At 36.8% G+C, this 18,382-nt stretch overlaps 1 protein-coding gene across 1 annotated transcript in view; it reads right to left on the bottom strand.

Annotated features, from left to right (window-relative positions):
- The window catches only part of LOC124167638 (zinc finger CCCH domain-containing protein 13-like), a 55,096-nt gene that overhangs the window by 13,390 nt on the left and 23,324 nt on the right, over positions 1-18,382 (bottom strand). The window contains exons 11-13 of the mRNA XM_046545617.1: positions 17,459-17,526; positions 15,089-15,627; positions 8,193-8,231 (exon numbers count right to left, since the gene is read on the bottom strand). Of these exons, the coding sequence (XP_046401573.1) occupies positions 8,193-8,231; positions 15,089-15,627; positions 17,459-17,526 (646 nt within the window). The remainder of the gene's footprint in view (positions 1-8,192; positions 8,232-15,088; positions 15,628-17,458; positions 17,527-18,382) is intronic.

The raw sequence follows: 18,382 nt of genomic DNA, 5'->3' as shown, positions 1-18,382 counted from the left end.
ATGCTCACGAAAAAGTAAAATCATTGACTGAATTTAGAAGTTACATGCCTGCGGCAAAGGAGACGTACAAATAACCACAAGCAAAACTGTGAATGTTAAGCCATCAAAGCCAATTTGCAGCTACTTTGAGAATCATAATAAAAAATGAAAAGCTTTTAGCAAGCGTAGTGTATGAATTCACATTTCTTAAAAATCAATCATTGCCTAAGCATATTGTGCATTAATGGTTGCATTAATGTTTCATATTTGTAATACAGAAGCCATGACAGAAAATCAAAAATGAAGCAACTGCAAAGAACAACAGCTTCATTAAGCTCAAAATAAATAACACAAGCCATACAACAGAAAAATAGGGAGGCAAATAGGAGTTTTACAGGTGACAAAAGCTTTCCCAAATAACACCAGATATCGGCAATGCAGCAGATAACACTGGATTTAACTTACGGTTAAATCAGGCAAAACAAAAATTAAAGGATAAAAAAATATTAGTTACCAGTGGGAATAAATTTTCACATGGAATAAACTAGAGATGGGTCGAATAGTAGATTTCTCGAATTCGAATATCGAATTCGAATGTTAAATCATTGCTCGAATATTCGAATACCTCGAATTTCGAATACCTCGAATACTAAATGATGAATGCTGGTATTTTTGACTCGGTTGCCTATGCAGCAGGCAACACAGGATTTTGGTGAGTAACTTTGATTTCCTTTAAATGATTCGAACAGATATTTAGCTGATTAATGAATATTTTAATTTTATGGAAACAATTGGGCATATAATTAATTCAACTAACATCGCTTAACCCTCACTCCTGCTGCCAAGTGCTAGCTGACAATCTGAGGCATTTTGTAAAATACAAGCTCTTGTCCACCGGATTTTCTTCAATTATTTTCAGTCCATCTTTGGGAGTTCTCACGAGATAAGAAGATGAATTGAAATTGCTATCAGGGAGAAACCAAATATTCTGAGAAAATATCCCTTTGTCTGGGACTGTAACAATAAAGATTTATAGGACCACTCATAAATTGTAACTTGATATATGTTTTCGGAAAAAAATACCGCATCAACTTCCGAGAAGCTCTGTTGCTCATATCGAGTTTCGCCAGAATGCGTCTCCGTCGTATTTTGACATTTATTTCTTTGCGTAAAATGCTTAAATAAACTCAGAAATACGTCGTGTTTGGTCTTATTCTTTTTGAAATTACGCGCACATTACTAATATTTCAATTCAATAAAGGTGTAACATCAACCGACGAAAGTCATTCTTAGACACCTTTTGTGGTAATAGATGACTCATGCAGCGGTTGACCTCCAAAGAAATGGGGAACTTCGAAGCTGGTAGGAAAAAAAAGGTCAGTGGGGGAGAAAAGGGAGGGCCCGAAACACGTTTCTATTGTTCTCGTGTAACTTGGTATTTTTTCGAAGCTAATTGTAAGGTCTTCGTAATATGATCCCTGCGCGAGCTGTGACCTTTTTTTTATTTCGAAGAAGAGGAAAGCTTCAGAGGGTGGCTAGTGCTGAATGGAGAGGGATACCGGATCTTGGGAAATGCGCTAATGTAAGTATCCCACGGTACTCACACAGCAGTTGACCTCCAGAAATGGGGAACTTCGAAGCAGGTAGCCAGAAAAAGGTCAGTGGGTGAGAAAAGGGGGGAGGGCTTGAAACACGTTTTTATTGTTCTCGTAACTCGATATTTTTTTCGAAGCAGGGGTCTTCGTAATGCGATCCCTACGCGATCTGGGGCCTTTTGTTTGATTTCGGAGAAGAGGAAAGCGTCAGAGTGGGTTAGACAAGTGCTGAATGGAGGGGGATAGCGGATCGTGGGAAATGCTCTAAGGTTGCTATCCCACGGCACTGATTGTGAGGTTCTCCTGGTGGGGGGAATCGGGAATTTTCGGATTTTTTCACCCGACCATTTTCGGTTCCCCTCGTCGAACTCTTTTCACCGCTAAAATCCACGAATTTGATGTAATTCGTCAACTTGCGTAAAACGGCGCTGCGAGCACTAAATGACTACAGTTCTCTACATTTTTCCGAGTCAACTACCAACGACGTGCGCGCTACAGTGTATGACGCGAAATTCCAAGTATTCGAGGTATTCGAGGCGGTACTTTTCGCATAACTATTCGAAACCTCGAATATCGAATACTTTCTAATATTCGAGGTATTCGAGTATTCGCGGATACTATTCGCACATCTCTAGAATAAACAAATACAAAGGTTAAAAATATTATGCGCTATCTGTAAGGGAATTTAAAAATGAAAATTGTATTATTTAAGGCACATGCTAAAAGAAATTTAAAATTAAGAGAATTAATGCAATGATAGGGGATGAACAAATTAAGTGAACAAACAAGCAATGTAACATAAAAACTATAAAACCGCATGGCAGATTGCAAAACATAACTAATATGTAAAACTTAACTTATATATTGGGCTTCATTAGAAATACAGACACACTGCACTCATGTCCAGACATTTATCATTTATGTCGCACAAAAGTGTTCCTAAACAGGCATGACTGATCCAATCTTAAGACGGAATTTGCTACAATCATAAACTATACCTTAAAATGATTTAACTTTGACATGCATGCATGGGAAATTGCAAAGAAAAATATGGATAGTTTACATAATTTCATAGTGCCAAAAAGCAACGGCAACAGTTGTTTCACATTTGAAGCCTCATAGAGGAATTTTCATAATATCCTGGACTAATAAAATAATTATCCTAAAATTTTAGGAGTAATCAGCAATATAATAATACCACAAAATTAGGAAAAAGTTAATGGAGCCAAATAATTATTAATAAACTTTGATTCTGACTTCTTTTTAGATTGAGTTTTATGAACATCAATAATAGATGCTCAGTGCAAAAATGACACCCCAGAAGAACAGCAGTACCACTCTCAAGCTCATAAATTCATCACCATTCAAACGACAGGGACAAATATCCTTAAATGTAACATATTTACTTTGATTGAAATCCTTTTTGTATCATTGATTATACAATAGTAATTATGTAGTAAATTTTCAGCATTTAAATTGTGATTCTAAACTTAAATATTCTTTTCCTAAGATTACTGACTCGACTGTTATTTCCTAACAAATATATCGAGATGATAGCATGAAAAAACAAACATCTACGCAACAACTCAATCAAAAACTTAGTAATACATTTGATGATGTATTGTAGTTTTCCCAATAACTGAGGAGGACGTTCTCCTTTATAACTCAGTGAATATGTTAACAGACTTGGTGATAAAATCTAATGGGTAAACAGTAACAAGAGAGAGGAATGTTTTGTATTCAGAGGAGCTGAAGGTAGAGAATAGTATTTAAGGACATAATGAAAGGAAATAGATCTTATAGTGAACTGAAGAAGAATGGGAGATAGAAGGAATAAGGCACAAATGGTTGATTCAAACCTGCAGCCTCTACCCAAGGAGTACTTTATTAATAACATTAAGTATATTCTGCATAAAAAATTATAGGGCCAGTTCATATAATATGTAATATTAAATCAAGATAACATTATACTACATAATTGCACAATGGGAGCCATAAGAAATTACTTGAAGTAATGGTTTAATTTATAATTCAGTCGTTCTTCTGACGTTCAAGTGACATTTCAGCATGGTAATTTAATTTTGCATAACATATTGGATTCCAGGAGAGTCAGGTTTAAGGCTCTTGCGATAATTCTGAAGGAAGGGGCTAGTCACTAATTTTCTCGTCTGATTGATGTGGCAGCAAATGAAAAATGAAGATACACATAAACTTCTCCTGATTGATACCATGCCTACATCATGAGCTATTCGCTGCAAAAAATTGACAGCCTTAACCTTTTCATAGATAAGTTGATGATGCCACCAACTTATGCCTGGCACTTCACCATGTGTCAGCTATTTCATCATCTTGTGCATCAGCCTTGCATGGTTTTTCTTTACTTATACTCTTGTGAGTGATTCCTGGATCATTTGCTGGTCTCCACGACCTGCAAATGAGCCATATCCACTAGCTCCCACTAACTCTTCCCTTTTAAAGGAGAAGAAAAGTTAGCAGCACTGATAAACATATTACATATTTAAATTTGAAGCTCTTCAAAAAGCTCTTTCCATGTTTTTAAACTCAGCCTGGTATCAATAAAAATATCATGGTGAGTATAAATGTATAAACTTCAGAATACAAATTTGGTAAATAAGATATGCATGCCTGATATAGTTCATAAAATAAGGAGTTAATAACAACAAAACACATATGAATCACTGTTCAGTACAGTGCAACCTCGATATAACGACACCCCACGGTGCACTAATAAACACTCGCTATAGCGAATTGTCGCTTTACCGGAGGTGGAGCAAATAATAGCCAATATACCTGTTGCGAACAGATATACTGGAACAGGAGTGGTGCGGCGACAGATAAACATCTATCTGATATACGTAAGCATAAATCCAGACGAAAGGCGATGTTTTTTTGCATCACTTAATTTCCTTACTCAAATAACGACTAACTATTCAAACAATTTATAAGCGCCGCACTGAATAAAAATCATGCAAAGCATTGTTTCATCAATCATATTTATCGAACGACAGTTTACCACATAAATTTGAGACTGAGCACTCCATTAACTTCATTTCTAACAGATCGCTTACAGAGGTTAAGGAGTCTTGATGAAAGACTTCCGGCGGTGAAACCCTCGCTATGGCGAGAGCCAACACCGAAAGGGTCTCGTAAAAACGAATGTATTAACACGCTTATTTTAGGGTCAATTGACGGTGCATCGGCTATCTCTCGTAATAACGGGGGTGTCGCTATAGCCCGTACTCGCTTTAACGAGGTTCCACTGTACATCAGTCTAAATTATCACCGAGAGAAAAACTGACAGCCTATGTGCATTATTCTGTAATAGCCTAAGCACTTAAATGATACATGTTACAGACATGCTTTGGCAACATGCACTTTCGAAATACATGCACAAGTTTTGATACATATTTGGTAGGTACCTAATCAAAACTCATTTCATGTATAAAAGGCAACAATCAACAAGACAGAAGCAAATTTTGCAAACACCTTCTCTCAAGGTTGGCAAGAGGTGGGCGACCTCTATTGACATCTCATGCTCTAAATAACCCAAAAGGTTTATCTTAAGTGGAGTGTAGATGCTGAGGAAAGAAGGTGAGACTGTACATTTCTCTCATTCATTCGAACCATAAATCCTAATTTTTTCCTCCCTCTACCTTGATTTAAAGGCTTCTCCATTGCTATACACTCTTTCTTTATTTATCCCAAAAAATCATGGAATTGAGCATATTGATACCTTAAGTTGAAAAATAATACATGTAATTAATCTTTTTCTAACGATTAATTAATTTTGGTCGAAAATGAAAGGAAAAAGAGATAAATACACCACAAAAACTTAAATGAAAAAATTAACTAGGCATAAAAGATAGGGAATAATGAAAATAAAACAGCAACTGAGATCCCCAGATAGCACAAAAATAAAAAAAAAGCCTTCATAATTTACCTTGCATTCAGTTTTCACTGTTCTAATACCCTACAAGAATTTTAAAATAATAAGTAAATTCCATGATGCAACATCCAAGACAACAAAATCGTAATGCAAAATGCATACATGGAATGATAGATTGTAGGTATAGTCATTATCCCAATGTTAATGATGATGAAAACTGACAAACATAAGACGAAAATCTTATAACAGAGGGAATCACATTCACCAGTGACTTTAAGGTATTCGAGTAAGATACACACTAAGATTCTTTCTCAGTCTAGCATTGAGTCGCTCACGATACAGAAGTGATCCATCACTCACATTTTTTAAATTCAACTGAAATTTTTTGTTCCAAAAGAAGCTCTATTATAATGCATGTATACCATGTATTTCTATAGTATATGTAAACTATGTATTTTGATGGTTCTTAGCATCATAAACACATGATTCTACTTACACGCAGCAAAATCATAGTATGCTTGCCTTACAAAAAGAAGCTTAAAAATATTTGAACATCTTCATGGGCCATGTATCTGTCTTTAATCTTCAAGGCACTATCCTAATGTTTAAGACTCATACCTCAGTGTATGAAAATCGTAATCAAATAAAAGGAGAGAAGCATAATAAAATTTACATAAAATAACAACCACTAATTTAGTTTCAAGAAATAGCAACAATGATCAATTCTAATTACAACATTTATAAGCATGGTAAATAAAAATTTATTGGCTCAGAAAATAATTTAGTTAGAGTTAGTATTTGGCACAAAATATGTGGAAGGCAAAAATTGTAGATTATGTTAAAACTTCAAGGGTTCTATTCCCTTGCTTCCTCATGTAATGTGAATTATAATGAGTTTAGTCCTACTTTCTTCAGGAGTTGTGATAAGATTCAACATATTCTCAAAGCCAAAACAATGAATTCCAATAGCCTTCAATCACAAAATGATGATATCCTAATAAGGGAAACTTTCTTTCCAATCTCAATATCTATCTAACCTCCCTTATATCTATAACCCTTATGGATATCAAATATCACCTATTCCAATATGCTAATAAACTGTTAAATGCTAATTAATGTTTAAATTGCTCACTGAAAAGAAAGGGATTTAAACACCAGACCTATGTTAATACCAGAAAACCGCTGATCTAGTGTGTTCCTGATTATCGACCAACTACTGCAGTGATGAAATCACCAAAAAAGACAATTTAAGTACACCAAACGGACTTCTTTAACTCATACATTAACTGAAAATCACTTTGAAACATAAGTCAAAGGAATTTACAAAGCCAAATTATCTTGTAGCCCATAACATGAAAACCTCTAATAAACAATACCTACAAGTTGCTAAACTTACTTAAGGATTACTACTGTTAAATATGATACTTACAAAATAAGACAAAAATGTTAAGTGGTGGCTAATGGTCATGTATTTGTAAAAGCTGTTTTCAGAGTTTTCCTCTACATCACGTAAGCTACTGATGACAAATTTTTATCCATGCATCCTATTGATATCAACAAATTAGAAGTAAAATGACAGTCTTTTGATATTAAGAGATAAAAATAATGAGGCTGTGTAATTAGCAACAGGTCACTTTACGCCATGCTTAATTCAGTACGGATAATCAAATAGAATTCAGCATGTATACAACTATGCCATGAATAGGGTGTGAATACATCCATTTATGAATATATACACATTGCTTCTCTCATGTTTTATCTAACAACCTGCATCTCCCACAACCAATTTTGGTAAAGCACCCATGCTAAACGTACGGATAGAATAACTTTGGTGGTGCTAAAAAAAGTCTAACAGCAACTCCTAAATTATCTCTGATCCGATTTACGCAGTTTCTTTCCTATGTAGAGTTCTATAAGTACAAGTACAGCACCACTGAAAACTGCAAATAGTATCTTGTAAAAACAGGTTCCATAGGATCAAATTCAATTCGAGACAGGTTAAAGATTTCAGTACTGAAATTAGTGTTGACCTAAGCATTGAGTAAAATGGCCCAATTAAACATAAGGACACCGAGAATAGCCTGAAAATGGTATTCTTAGCTACTAACGCCGTGGTAACTTGTATCACTATACATAATTATAATAAATTCACTTTGGTGGTATGATCTTAAGGGGGAAAAACAACAGGGCACCTGTTGTCCTGAATATGCACAGGAGTCAAGAGGGTAGAGTAAATTGGGATTTTGGGGACAAACAATGATGAAGCCATGCACCCTCAATTTCTCCCCCCTTACAACTCCGTCAATGCTGCCGGCAGCGGCGGCCACTGCGGCCATCCTCCTCCTGCGGCGTTCCTCCTCAACCGCAGCAGCCGCGGCCATGGCGGCGCGGGCAGGGGCGGCCGTCGCCATGGCCACCGCGGCCAGGGCCGACTGCGGCAGCAAGCGCATCATCACCATCATCATGACCGTCTCCGCCGAGTAGATGGGCGTGTTGCCCACCATGACCCCCGTCGCCGCCGAGGCGGCTGAGCCCGCGGCGGCCACTATAGGGGGCACTACCCCACCGACGCCACCCAACTGCGGGGGGACCATTGGGGACGGGGGGGGAACGTTTACGGGAGGAGGGGGGCAACTGACCCCACCACCACATGCCCCCACCCTCTCCGAGCCACCACCAACGACGCGATCTTCCTCGACGCGCTCATTTACCTCTTCTTCGTCCAATGCTTCCCTCGACTCCTCCTTGGCCTGCTGGGATGGGGACTGAAGAAAGCGTCCACCATGGGTGGGGGAGGGTGGAGAAGGGATTTCGTTTTCGGGATGCACGAGAAGGGAGACGATGACGACGATAGAGGTTGAAATGATGACCGAGTTCAGAGGGAGAAAAAGAGGGATAGGCATTTGGAGGAGGTAAGGAAGAGAGTGAAAGAAGAGAGGAAAGAACTAAAAGATCCATCTTTGCTCTTCTCAATACTCAATATTCATGGCATTTCATTCATTTCTCTCCACAAAACACAACATATAAATGACTTAAGTGTAGTTCATTCAGCAATCATTTATATATTTCAAAAGCTAGCCCTCGAGGCCCATTCAGATATGTACATGGGCTCCTAGAAAAATACAGTGAAATGTCTTTATAACTAAATCCTACGGACTGCCAAATTACGTTCGTTAAATTGAAATTTCGTTATATGGGAAATTTCGTTATATGGGACGGAAAATAATTTTGAAAAACTGAATATTTCGTTACACTGGCGTTCGTTATAAAGATATTTCACTGTACAGTGTGCCAGCCCCTACAATGCAGTTTTAAACTGATAAACAGCAGATTAACTCAGATCCTCCAATGGGAGAGACAACACTCTACCACCGCCACATCAAATGAATGAGCATATAAATCCCAACATTACTGAAGTCAATAAACATACATACACTAAAATTTGTTTTTCTGACCTGAGTGCAGTTAACAGCAGTTGATGAGGACCGGATTATAGATTTGAGGAGGTAACTTTTGCCTGTAACTAATGGTAACTATGCCATTCAAATTGTCATGCTCATTGTTTTAACTTTTAACACAGTAATGCTGCATAATGTCTCTTATGTGGGAGGTACCAACTTTAGAAGTATTATTCTAGAACACTGTCTTCAAATTCCACATAAGTATGAAACTAAGTTAACTAGATGTTTGGTGCTTTCAGAAATAGCCTTCGGCACTCATCCAATCAAATTGACTGTACGCTCCAAAATTTTATATGTCCAATATCCTATCATTATAAATCACTAAGTATTGAAACTTAAACATTGAACAAGCATCTTGATGGCATTCCAAAAAAAGACCACTACTGAACCACACCCCTTCAGATTTTTATCTTTTTGAGATTTCCGTTAGTAAACAGTTAACTTCTCATACGTATTTACCACAAAAAGTTACTAGGCAAACTTGAATGGGGTAGTTCCCATTTTATATTGTCTTGTCTTCATCTAAAGTTTATTAGCAATTGGTAACCAAGGCCAATTTGTGTAATATTTAGTTTGCAATCCACCGATTTATAAGGAGTAATCCCAAGAATTATAAGTGTATTTGTTGCGATCATAATGATTCTTTTTTTTCAGTAATCCTTCAGGATTTCATCTCGTGAAGTACTTTTGGAACCACCTCGATGTACCACACTTTGTAAAAGTAATTCTGCCAGTTGCCTTTACATCACAAGGTACAGAAACAAAATCAAATATGAAATACTGATAGCTAGAGATGCCAAAATTTTTCATAAGCGCAATAACCACAAAAACATCACGTAAATTACTAGTTTCTGTGAAAATTTTTGAGGTAGTTTGCAGAGAAATTAAATCATTCGACTCATATAAAATGTTAAATACAGTAGAAAATTGGCTTTCCTGCCACCATTACTAATGTTTTTCCTCATCTTACACCTTCTACGGCAAGTCCTTGATTATCTCCACAGTGAAAAGTCTTCCTTATTTAACTCTAACAAAATTTGACTTGGCCCAAAATTTACAATAGGACAAGCAAAGACACACGCTAGAGATTGTATCAATTCAGTGCCAATTACGACAAAAACAGTGGAAACAGCCTTAAATTTGGAATAGGTCCCGAGGAAATGTGTTACAAACCCATTCCCATTCATCACACTTTGGTATTTAATGGCCGAGAAAAAATGATCATGGAAGGATTATCTCTCACTTCAGATTGTGTCTAGGGCTTTCCTTCCATCACACTACATAATCAAAGGTATTACGTTCACAACGTCAATGCTTACTTCGGGGATCTTACTAATAATGAAATGCATTTCATGTAAGGCTAATACACATCATAGATACAGTAAAACCTCTTTACATCGTAATGGAGGGGACCTAAATTTGGGCATTTTGATGTATGGAGGTTCACTAAAGAGAGGTTTTAGTGATAGGCACCATTTTTTCATATCCTTTGGAAATGAAAGGCACTACTGTCTTTTAAACCATTATAATTATGTGTTTAAACACACATGCATGCATCAGTGAACATATATTTATTATTTAATAATAACAGACAGCGAACGATATCACATGATTTTTACCATGATTTTAGAGAAAATTATGTGATCTCTCAATTCAACAGTCACTTTAAATGATTGGGATATTTGGAAACCTTTTTTCTTATTTACTGTTAGGTATGGTCTCATATTGAACAAAATGGCCACAACTTATTACTAACGTGAAAATGACAGCATAATGAGGTGTATAAGAAAAAAAAAGAGAGAAAAATGTATTGCTGAAAGTATCATTCCATGTGCGTAACCATGGCTGCATTTATGGTCTCTTGTTGTCTCAGTACGATTTGCGGAGGTAGTTAGGCCATCTCGGGGGTGTCTCCTTGGTATGATAAGTGGAGGTTTTACGATATAAAGAGGTTCACTACAGAGAGGTTTGCCTATAAATTTGCAAGTTAATCAAACGGGACCATAGGGGTGGTATGATGTATGGAGGTTTATGATGTAAAGAGGTTCACTACATAGAGGTTTTACTGTATATACATGTTTGGACATCGTGAATAGATTGGACAGTAATTCAAAATCCTAAAATTACCTTGAAAAATGGTTGCGCATTCAATTACATGCAATTTAGATAGATTCGATTCAATAAAATCTTTTGATCTTACCCTAGCCTAAACAGTAACCAATAACAGACATTAAGTCACAACGATCCGAATTACACATTCTTTTATATCAGCAAATTTTTATGCCATCAAAATGTGATTTAGGCCCATTTTTATTCAAATATGCATTCTAAGACATACTTATTTACTGGCCCACTTATCCAATCAATAACAATAACATCAATAACAATGCCACAAAATGTGGCACTAATTGAAAATTACAACTAGTAATATTTTCATCTAATATTAAATGAAAACTTCACCAGAATATCTACATAAAATCATGGTAAGATTCTAAAGAGAGACCTAATGCAGGATGTGTGCAACCTGCATATTTCACTTATGAATCATTCACACAAACTCAAAACATTCAATAGCCATCCATATTGCAAGAACAACCGTTAGTCATCAAACTGCAGCTCAATAAAGCCTTGAGTATAAGCACTAAACAGAACTTTAACCACATACATATTAATGATTTCATGATGGAATTGATTGAACAAGCAGAATACATCATAAGAGTGAGCACAAACTGTTAATGCATGTAATGCAAACATACAAGAGGAATTCAAACATAAACGAGCCTTTGACTTTTGAGGACTTAGAAAGCATGTCAAAGATAGGTGGAGCATCAGGAAGTGTAGAGGGAAACCCATCTAGATGACTCAAGGCGAAACACACTGCTGGCTGTCTTGTTTCATTGACCTCATAATAAGCATAAGATGGGTTCATCCTGCAGTAACTTCTCTGCTTATTTTCAAAAACGAGGAAAGGCTTTTTTTTCTATACATTTTGAAATGCAATGAAACTAGGATTCACCACTACACTACCCCAGCCAATAAGGGCCTGTACGCAGTGAAAAAAAAAGGACCATGAAAAGTCAAAACTAGCTTGCCAGCCACTAAGTTGATGTCAACGGTTTTTTTGGGACTATTGAGGAGTTTTACTCATTGATTACATTCATAACTGTCTCACAATTAACACTGCTTACTATGGTGATCTTGCAACCCTAAAGGCCACTATACACGGTGAATGATCATGCAAATGATCATCCTGAATGATCACGTGATCATTCACAAGATCATGCGAGAAAAATAGGACATGTTCTAATTTTCACTGAATGATCATGCGCATGAAGGTTCATTTGCAAATTGTCCCGTCATACACTGTGAATGATCATGCGCATGATCATGCAAATTAAATTAATCACCGTGTGCAGAGGCCTTAACAACCCTAAAACTGTATAAAATTCATTGGACTACATTTGATTCCACTAATTACAGATCTGACCTTTCAGTTTGTGATTTCCACATAAGTCAGCCTCTCCAGAAAGACGACAGGACGACAGGATTTTGCAACGATCAAATGGTTGAACAATTTGTGCACATATGTAGAAAAAACATTAAAATGTGTTTCTTTCTTAAATGCTAAACACATTACTTTTTGTGATCGGCTTGTTTGTATTTGAATTCCCCTCATAACATCACTCTAATACTGCCTTGGAGAAATGAAAACTAATCTTTAAAAAATTGCCTGGTAAATCCAATCTTATAAGCACAAAAAAAAATACATTCTTTTAGCTTATATGATTAAGGAAAAACAATTTGTAGTAGAAATCAGTCACAATAAACCTCCTTTTGGGACCAGAAAGTCATTCCAATAAGTATGTGAAATCTATTCCCACTTGGAATACCTCAACACCCTTTATACTGTAAGAGTGAATACCTTGAGCATGCAAATTATGTCTATCAATTATAGTGTATCAAAACTAATAGAACCTGAAAATTTACATGCCATCAGAGAAAATTTAAAAGCTGTAAATGTTGTTTATTACATTGATTAAAAATGAAGAAATTATGAATTATAAAGAAAAAATTAAGTGCAGCAGACTCCCGACTATCTGGCTGCGGTTTATCCAGGTTGCAGAGTATCCGTGCATGATTTATACTCTTGCTCAATTTTTTCCGCGATCTTTATTTTAAAAAATAAAATCAGACGCAAAATCATCGGAATTACTCCATTAATGCTAGGATGAACAAGGCTTATTATTTCCGTTAGAATCCCCTTCGTAAAATGGAAGCGATTGCGCACTAGCTGCACTCACGGGAGCACCGTATTCCTGTTTTCCAAGCCTTGCAGTGCGCAACCTCGCTCCACTAAAAAGATCGCAAACTGGCAAAGAAAGCCCTCATTGAGTCCGGGAAGCACTCTAAAATAACAGAATAACTGCAAAAAATAATAGCATATTGTATGTTTTAGGTAAATTATGAGCATTGTAAGACATTTAAGTGAAAGTTTGGGTTATCCATGTTTCCAATTAATCATGCCGTCTTTCCCCATCATTAGCCCAGATAATCGGGAGTGTACTGTAGCCAGCAATAAAATATGAATTCCTATCTTAAGACTAACATTGGTCCATCCCACTGATATCACAAAAATATTACGAAGGGAGAGCAGATACAATGTTCAAGTACCAAGGAGTTTATCTGAACGTAAATTAGCTTCAATGCACCATTACCTTAAATAAGGTAATACCAGCACATAAGAGGAATAAACTTCCTTCATAATTAGTGGCAGAAAAAAATTAAAATACCTGCAAATATACGAGCCTTAAAGCAGATAGTTGCCTACATAAAACATTTTGCACATCTATTGAATGCCCACCTAGGCCCACAACTAAGCATCAACACTCTGACTAAGGGTTTCAACAGTTATCACCATTTTCTCTTGTGAAAGCTGGTCTACTGACATACATACATTAATGGACTATTCCACATACTATGATGAGTGTTCAGGGATGGAAAATTGTACACTTCAGTTCAAAAAAAAGTTATCACCCCAGACGTGAAAATTTTCTTAGCCTGAAGTTGAAGTTGGGGTAACACTTCAGCCAATCCCCATCCCTGTATAGGGCCATTAACATTCGCAAACCTTCTGCTGAACAAGGAAACCCCCGAGCAAGGAAGGACTAAGGTGGCATAGTTAGTTTTGGAGCTGCTAAGAGGTTATTCCTCAGGAAAAGGGACTATATTTCTAAAGTTCAGAGAAAAATGTAGGATTCCAAATTTTGACATGCCATGAACACTTTCCAACAATCCCCACTTTATGTTCAGGGACAATCAATAGAGCATTGCAGTAGGCCATTTCAATCAGTCCATTATTTAATAAGTACCATATTTAACTGAATATGGTCCCCAATTTTTTTCTAAAACTGCCTGTGGTAAAAGTAAAGGGGGGGACTATATTCAGAGGGGGACTATATTCAGAGGACTATATTAAGAGATATACGGTATTCTCTGATTATTAAATTGTTGGCGATTGTAAATATATTGATTTCTTTATCATTTTACACTGCATAGCCACTACATGTACAAGTTCCAATGAGTAGTCAGATATGTATCTGTCAAATACTGAAAAATATTCAGCTTTGGTTGAATATTATCCAGATAAAAATACTGAACTATGCCTTGTTATACTAATGATGGAAAACAAATGCCTGGAATATAATTATCAATTCTTCAGTGCATCATATTGTAAATAACAAGATTACCTTTTTTTCTTGTAATGAAAAACGAATATTATTTAAATGCACATTTCTTAACTTAGGGAGGCAACATTCAAATGACTATGATAATGGAATGACTGCTTCCATTTCTGTGTAGATTATATAGTTTTAACAGTCGTAAAACTACCCGCACAATCAAACAAATCATAGCAACTACCAGAAAAAAAGAAAGGTTTATTATTATTGTTCAAATAGACTAGAAATTTAATCAAATCAAGGCAATAGTATCAACACCTTCGCAGCATTATCTGAAATCTAGGTGAATGGGCACCCTAATCAAAATAGATGATGAGCATTAATAAGACAGGTATGCTGCCGCGTGACCAAGCAACTGAAAACAACAATAGAGTCAAAGGTTTGAGATGAAAAGACACAGCAACTCACCGGATCATCTCGGTTGAGTATCTCGTCTGCATCATCATCGCTGATGTCACTCAGGTCTTCCTCTGGGTGATCGAGTGGTGGTATACCCATGGAAGGCGAAGACGGTTTACCATCCATGACCTTGCCCTCGCAAGGGGACATGGGCGGCTGAGAACCCACTTCAGGTGGTGGCGTTGATGACGGGTGTTGCGGCGTTGAGGAGCGAGAGGATGACGAGCTGGATGAAGACGAAGATGAGGAACCTGAGGATCCTGAAGACGATCCCGACTTGACTCCTGACGCACCCGTCACGTCGGGACTGGTGCTCCTGGCTCGGCCTTCTTCCTCGTCCACCTCGCCAACAATCGACTCCTCCCTCTCCCTCTCGGGGCTCTCCCGACGCGGCCTCTTGGACGGCCTCCTTCTTTCCGAGTCCTCATCGTCCTCATTCTCCCCTATTTCACTCCTTGCTTCCCCTTCTTCCCGCTCATCCTCCTCGCGCCTCCTCTTGGACCAACGTGACCCCTTACCCTTGCTGTCGAGGGATCCAGTGGCACTGCCTGCAATGAAATGAAAAGGCAACATGATTCACAAAAGATAACGAAGGGTTCAAACCAGAACTCAAAAGTGCTTAAAGACTGCAGTAAATTCTTCTCGGGATTTCATCTGGGTGACCTCCATCGCTGCCAACGTTTCAATAAAATCCTTTTCCATTGAATAGGGTAGTTTCCTTCATCAAAGAAAACAAAAGTCATTGATAGCGATTCGTTACCCACCATTAGTGTATTCATAATACACAAATTATTTGGTTTTTGAAATACCGGTTTAGACGAATGGCAAGGGTCAAATTTTATCCTCATTTGAAAAAGGCCAGATTGGCGCCCATGCGGTTCCACTCCGCATGACGTCACAGGGACCTAGTTTCTACACGAGAGGATAGGAGTTATACATCGTCTGAGGTTACCAATGCATGCATGAGGCACAGAGCTCAGGGAAACATGTCTTAATAATCACCTATTAAAACTGGCTAAGTTCGGAAAGTTTTCTTCGTTTGATAAGGTATTAATAAACCTTTTTTAAGCCAAGCGCTACCATCCAGCAAGGTACTCAGCTATCCGCTAGCATCCTGCGACGTATCAGTGCTAAGCCTCGCCTCAAGGTCACCTCACCGGGCGGGAGGGGGAACCAGAAATACGACGTACGGAGATATTTCCCAGCATTCATACTTAAGCATCGCGTTTTCGCACGCTTGAAAATTTTCACTTTTCATTTAATCGCGAAAAATAGATGTTGTCATTTAAAAATCTAAAAGCGTGAAATACGTACTCCAGGAGTAATAATCTTTCGATTAAAGCAATAAAAAAATAATAGGAAACCACCCTATTGTTGACCACGATGGAGATTGAGGAGATTTCCTGGATGAAATCCCGAGAAGAATTTACTGCAACTATTAGCTGGGAAAAAGTCAAGTCCAACTTACAATTAGCTTAAAGACTGATTTACACATGGAAGTATAATGATATATAAGTAGCCCAAGAACAATATCTTGCAACCACTATCTACAGAAAAGTACCCCAAGAGTGTCAATATATAACTGAGAAATAAATTTCTTCTTTCTAGAAATAAATATGTTTATTACTACGACAGTGGCGAAGTAAGCATGACCTCCAACCTAGGTTAAAATCCTGGTTACGCCAAATATTTTTTCGTGGCTAATTTCATCGTAGGTGTATGTAATAATGAAATCATGCAATTCAGTTGAAGTTGAAGACTCAGCCTCTCATTGCGAGATGACCAAATTGTTATTTGAATCCAAGAAGAAATAAATTTGCTCGTTTTATGAAAATACAATTAATAAAGGTGGACTGATTTTCATTTCTACAATCATGAGCATTATCACCAAACTAAAAGAATAATATGACATTAAATTCTGCTAAGCTTTATTTAACACAATTGATAGGCAAAAATTCACTTTCTGTGAAATATGTACATGAGATTGATACTTTCATCATTAATAAATGATACGCATATGTAATAAGTCCTCAACTTCAGCTGCTAATGTCACCATAGTTTATTCTTTGCTTGAACATCCTCAATAATAGACAAGTATTTTGTTATAACCGTGATAAGTGCAAATGAAATGCATTTCTTTGCAAATTGCAAAATATGCAATTCATTTGAAAAGTTTATTGCAGTCTATTTGAAAAATTTGCACTAGTGAAATGTAATTTTTTTACGTCAAAGTATAGGGAAAATAAAGGCAGTATTGAGTGCAAAAAATTCTGCCACTAGTAGTTTTTCAGTCACAAATTCTGCTACCAAATTACTTGCATCCACGTTTGAGAACACAAAATTTCTACTCTGAAAGTAAGCATAAGTGGGTATCCTTACCATGGTCATCCTTTATCTCTGACATTAACTCAGTTTCTCGCATGTCTCCAGAAGATCTCATTGACGGGCTGAAATGTAATTGCAAGATATTACTTCCTTACCAAACTTTTATATGAATTATATTTTTAATACTCAAAAAATACTTTACTACTAATAAACTAAAACACAAAAACAAACTTCCTCAGTTCTAAAATAACAGTAATAAATTACATTTACATTTTCAATATCCTAGATGTTATCAAATATCTATCATATTCCTCAGTATTTCTATAAAATAAATGATATTTTAGTACTGAAAACAATATTCAGTTGCTTAGAGCATAATTACTCCCAACCACTGAACTACTGATGTTCACAATCTATCATAGGAGAGTTAAGTAATTATCCTGATTTCAATTTCTTTCTAAAAATCACCATTATGTCATTCCTTCATAGAATTATGATTCCGCAGAGGTAAACTAGAAAAGCAGATGTCCATAAAATAACTATTCCGATGATTGGTTACATAGAAATGACACCATGCAAAATAGTTAACAAATTCTTTTATAATGGTTAGCCATGCAGTTGAATCAAGATAAAGCAGAAAATTAAAAATATCCCTCACAGCAATGAAATTAGTGGATAGATCTTGAGGGAAAGGGACAATGGTGATAACGCAGCATAAATTTACTGATGAGCAAAATCAACAATGAGAAGCAGCTTAACGGAAAATTGCGTTACATTGTGCCCATTCATTTCATTTGAGAGATAGAAGTTGCAATGAAAACTTGATGATTTAAGTGATCACATTTAAGTGACCTTTTCCTAGAAATGAACACGGGTGTAGCAGGTCCAAAAGAGGTAGCCTTCAAAGAATACATTGATGACCCTGGAAGTCGAATATCAGAAGAACATCACCTTTAGACATCTGATACTACACATTTC

The sequence above is a fragment of the Ischnura elegans genome, chromosome 11 (assembly GCF_921293095.1).
Source record: "Ischnura elegans chromosome 11, ioIscEleg1.1, whole genome shotgun sequence".
Taxonomy (NCBI): Eukaryota; Metazoa; Arthropoda; class Insecta; order Odonata; family Coenagrionidae; genus Ischnura; species Ischnura elegans.
This window is presented reverse-complemented; position numbering and strand designations above follow the sequence as displayed.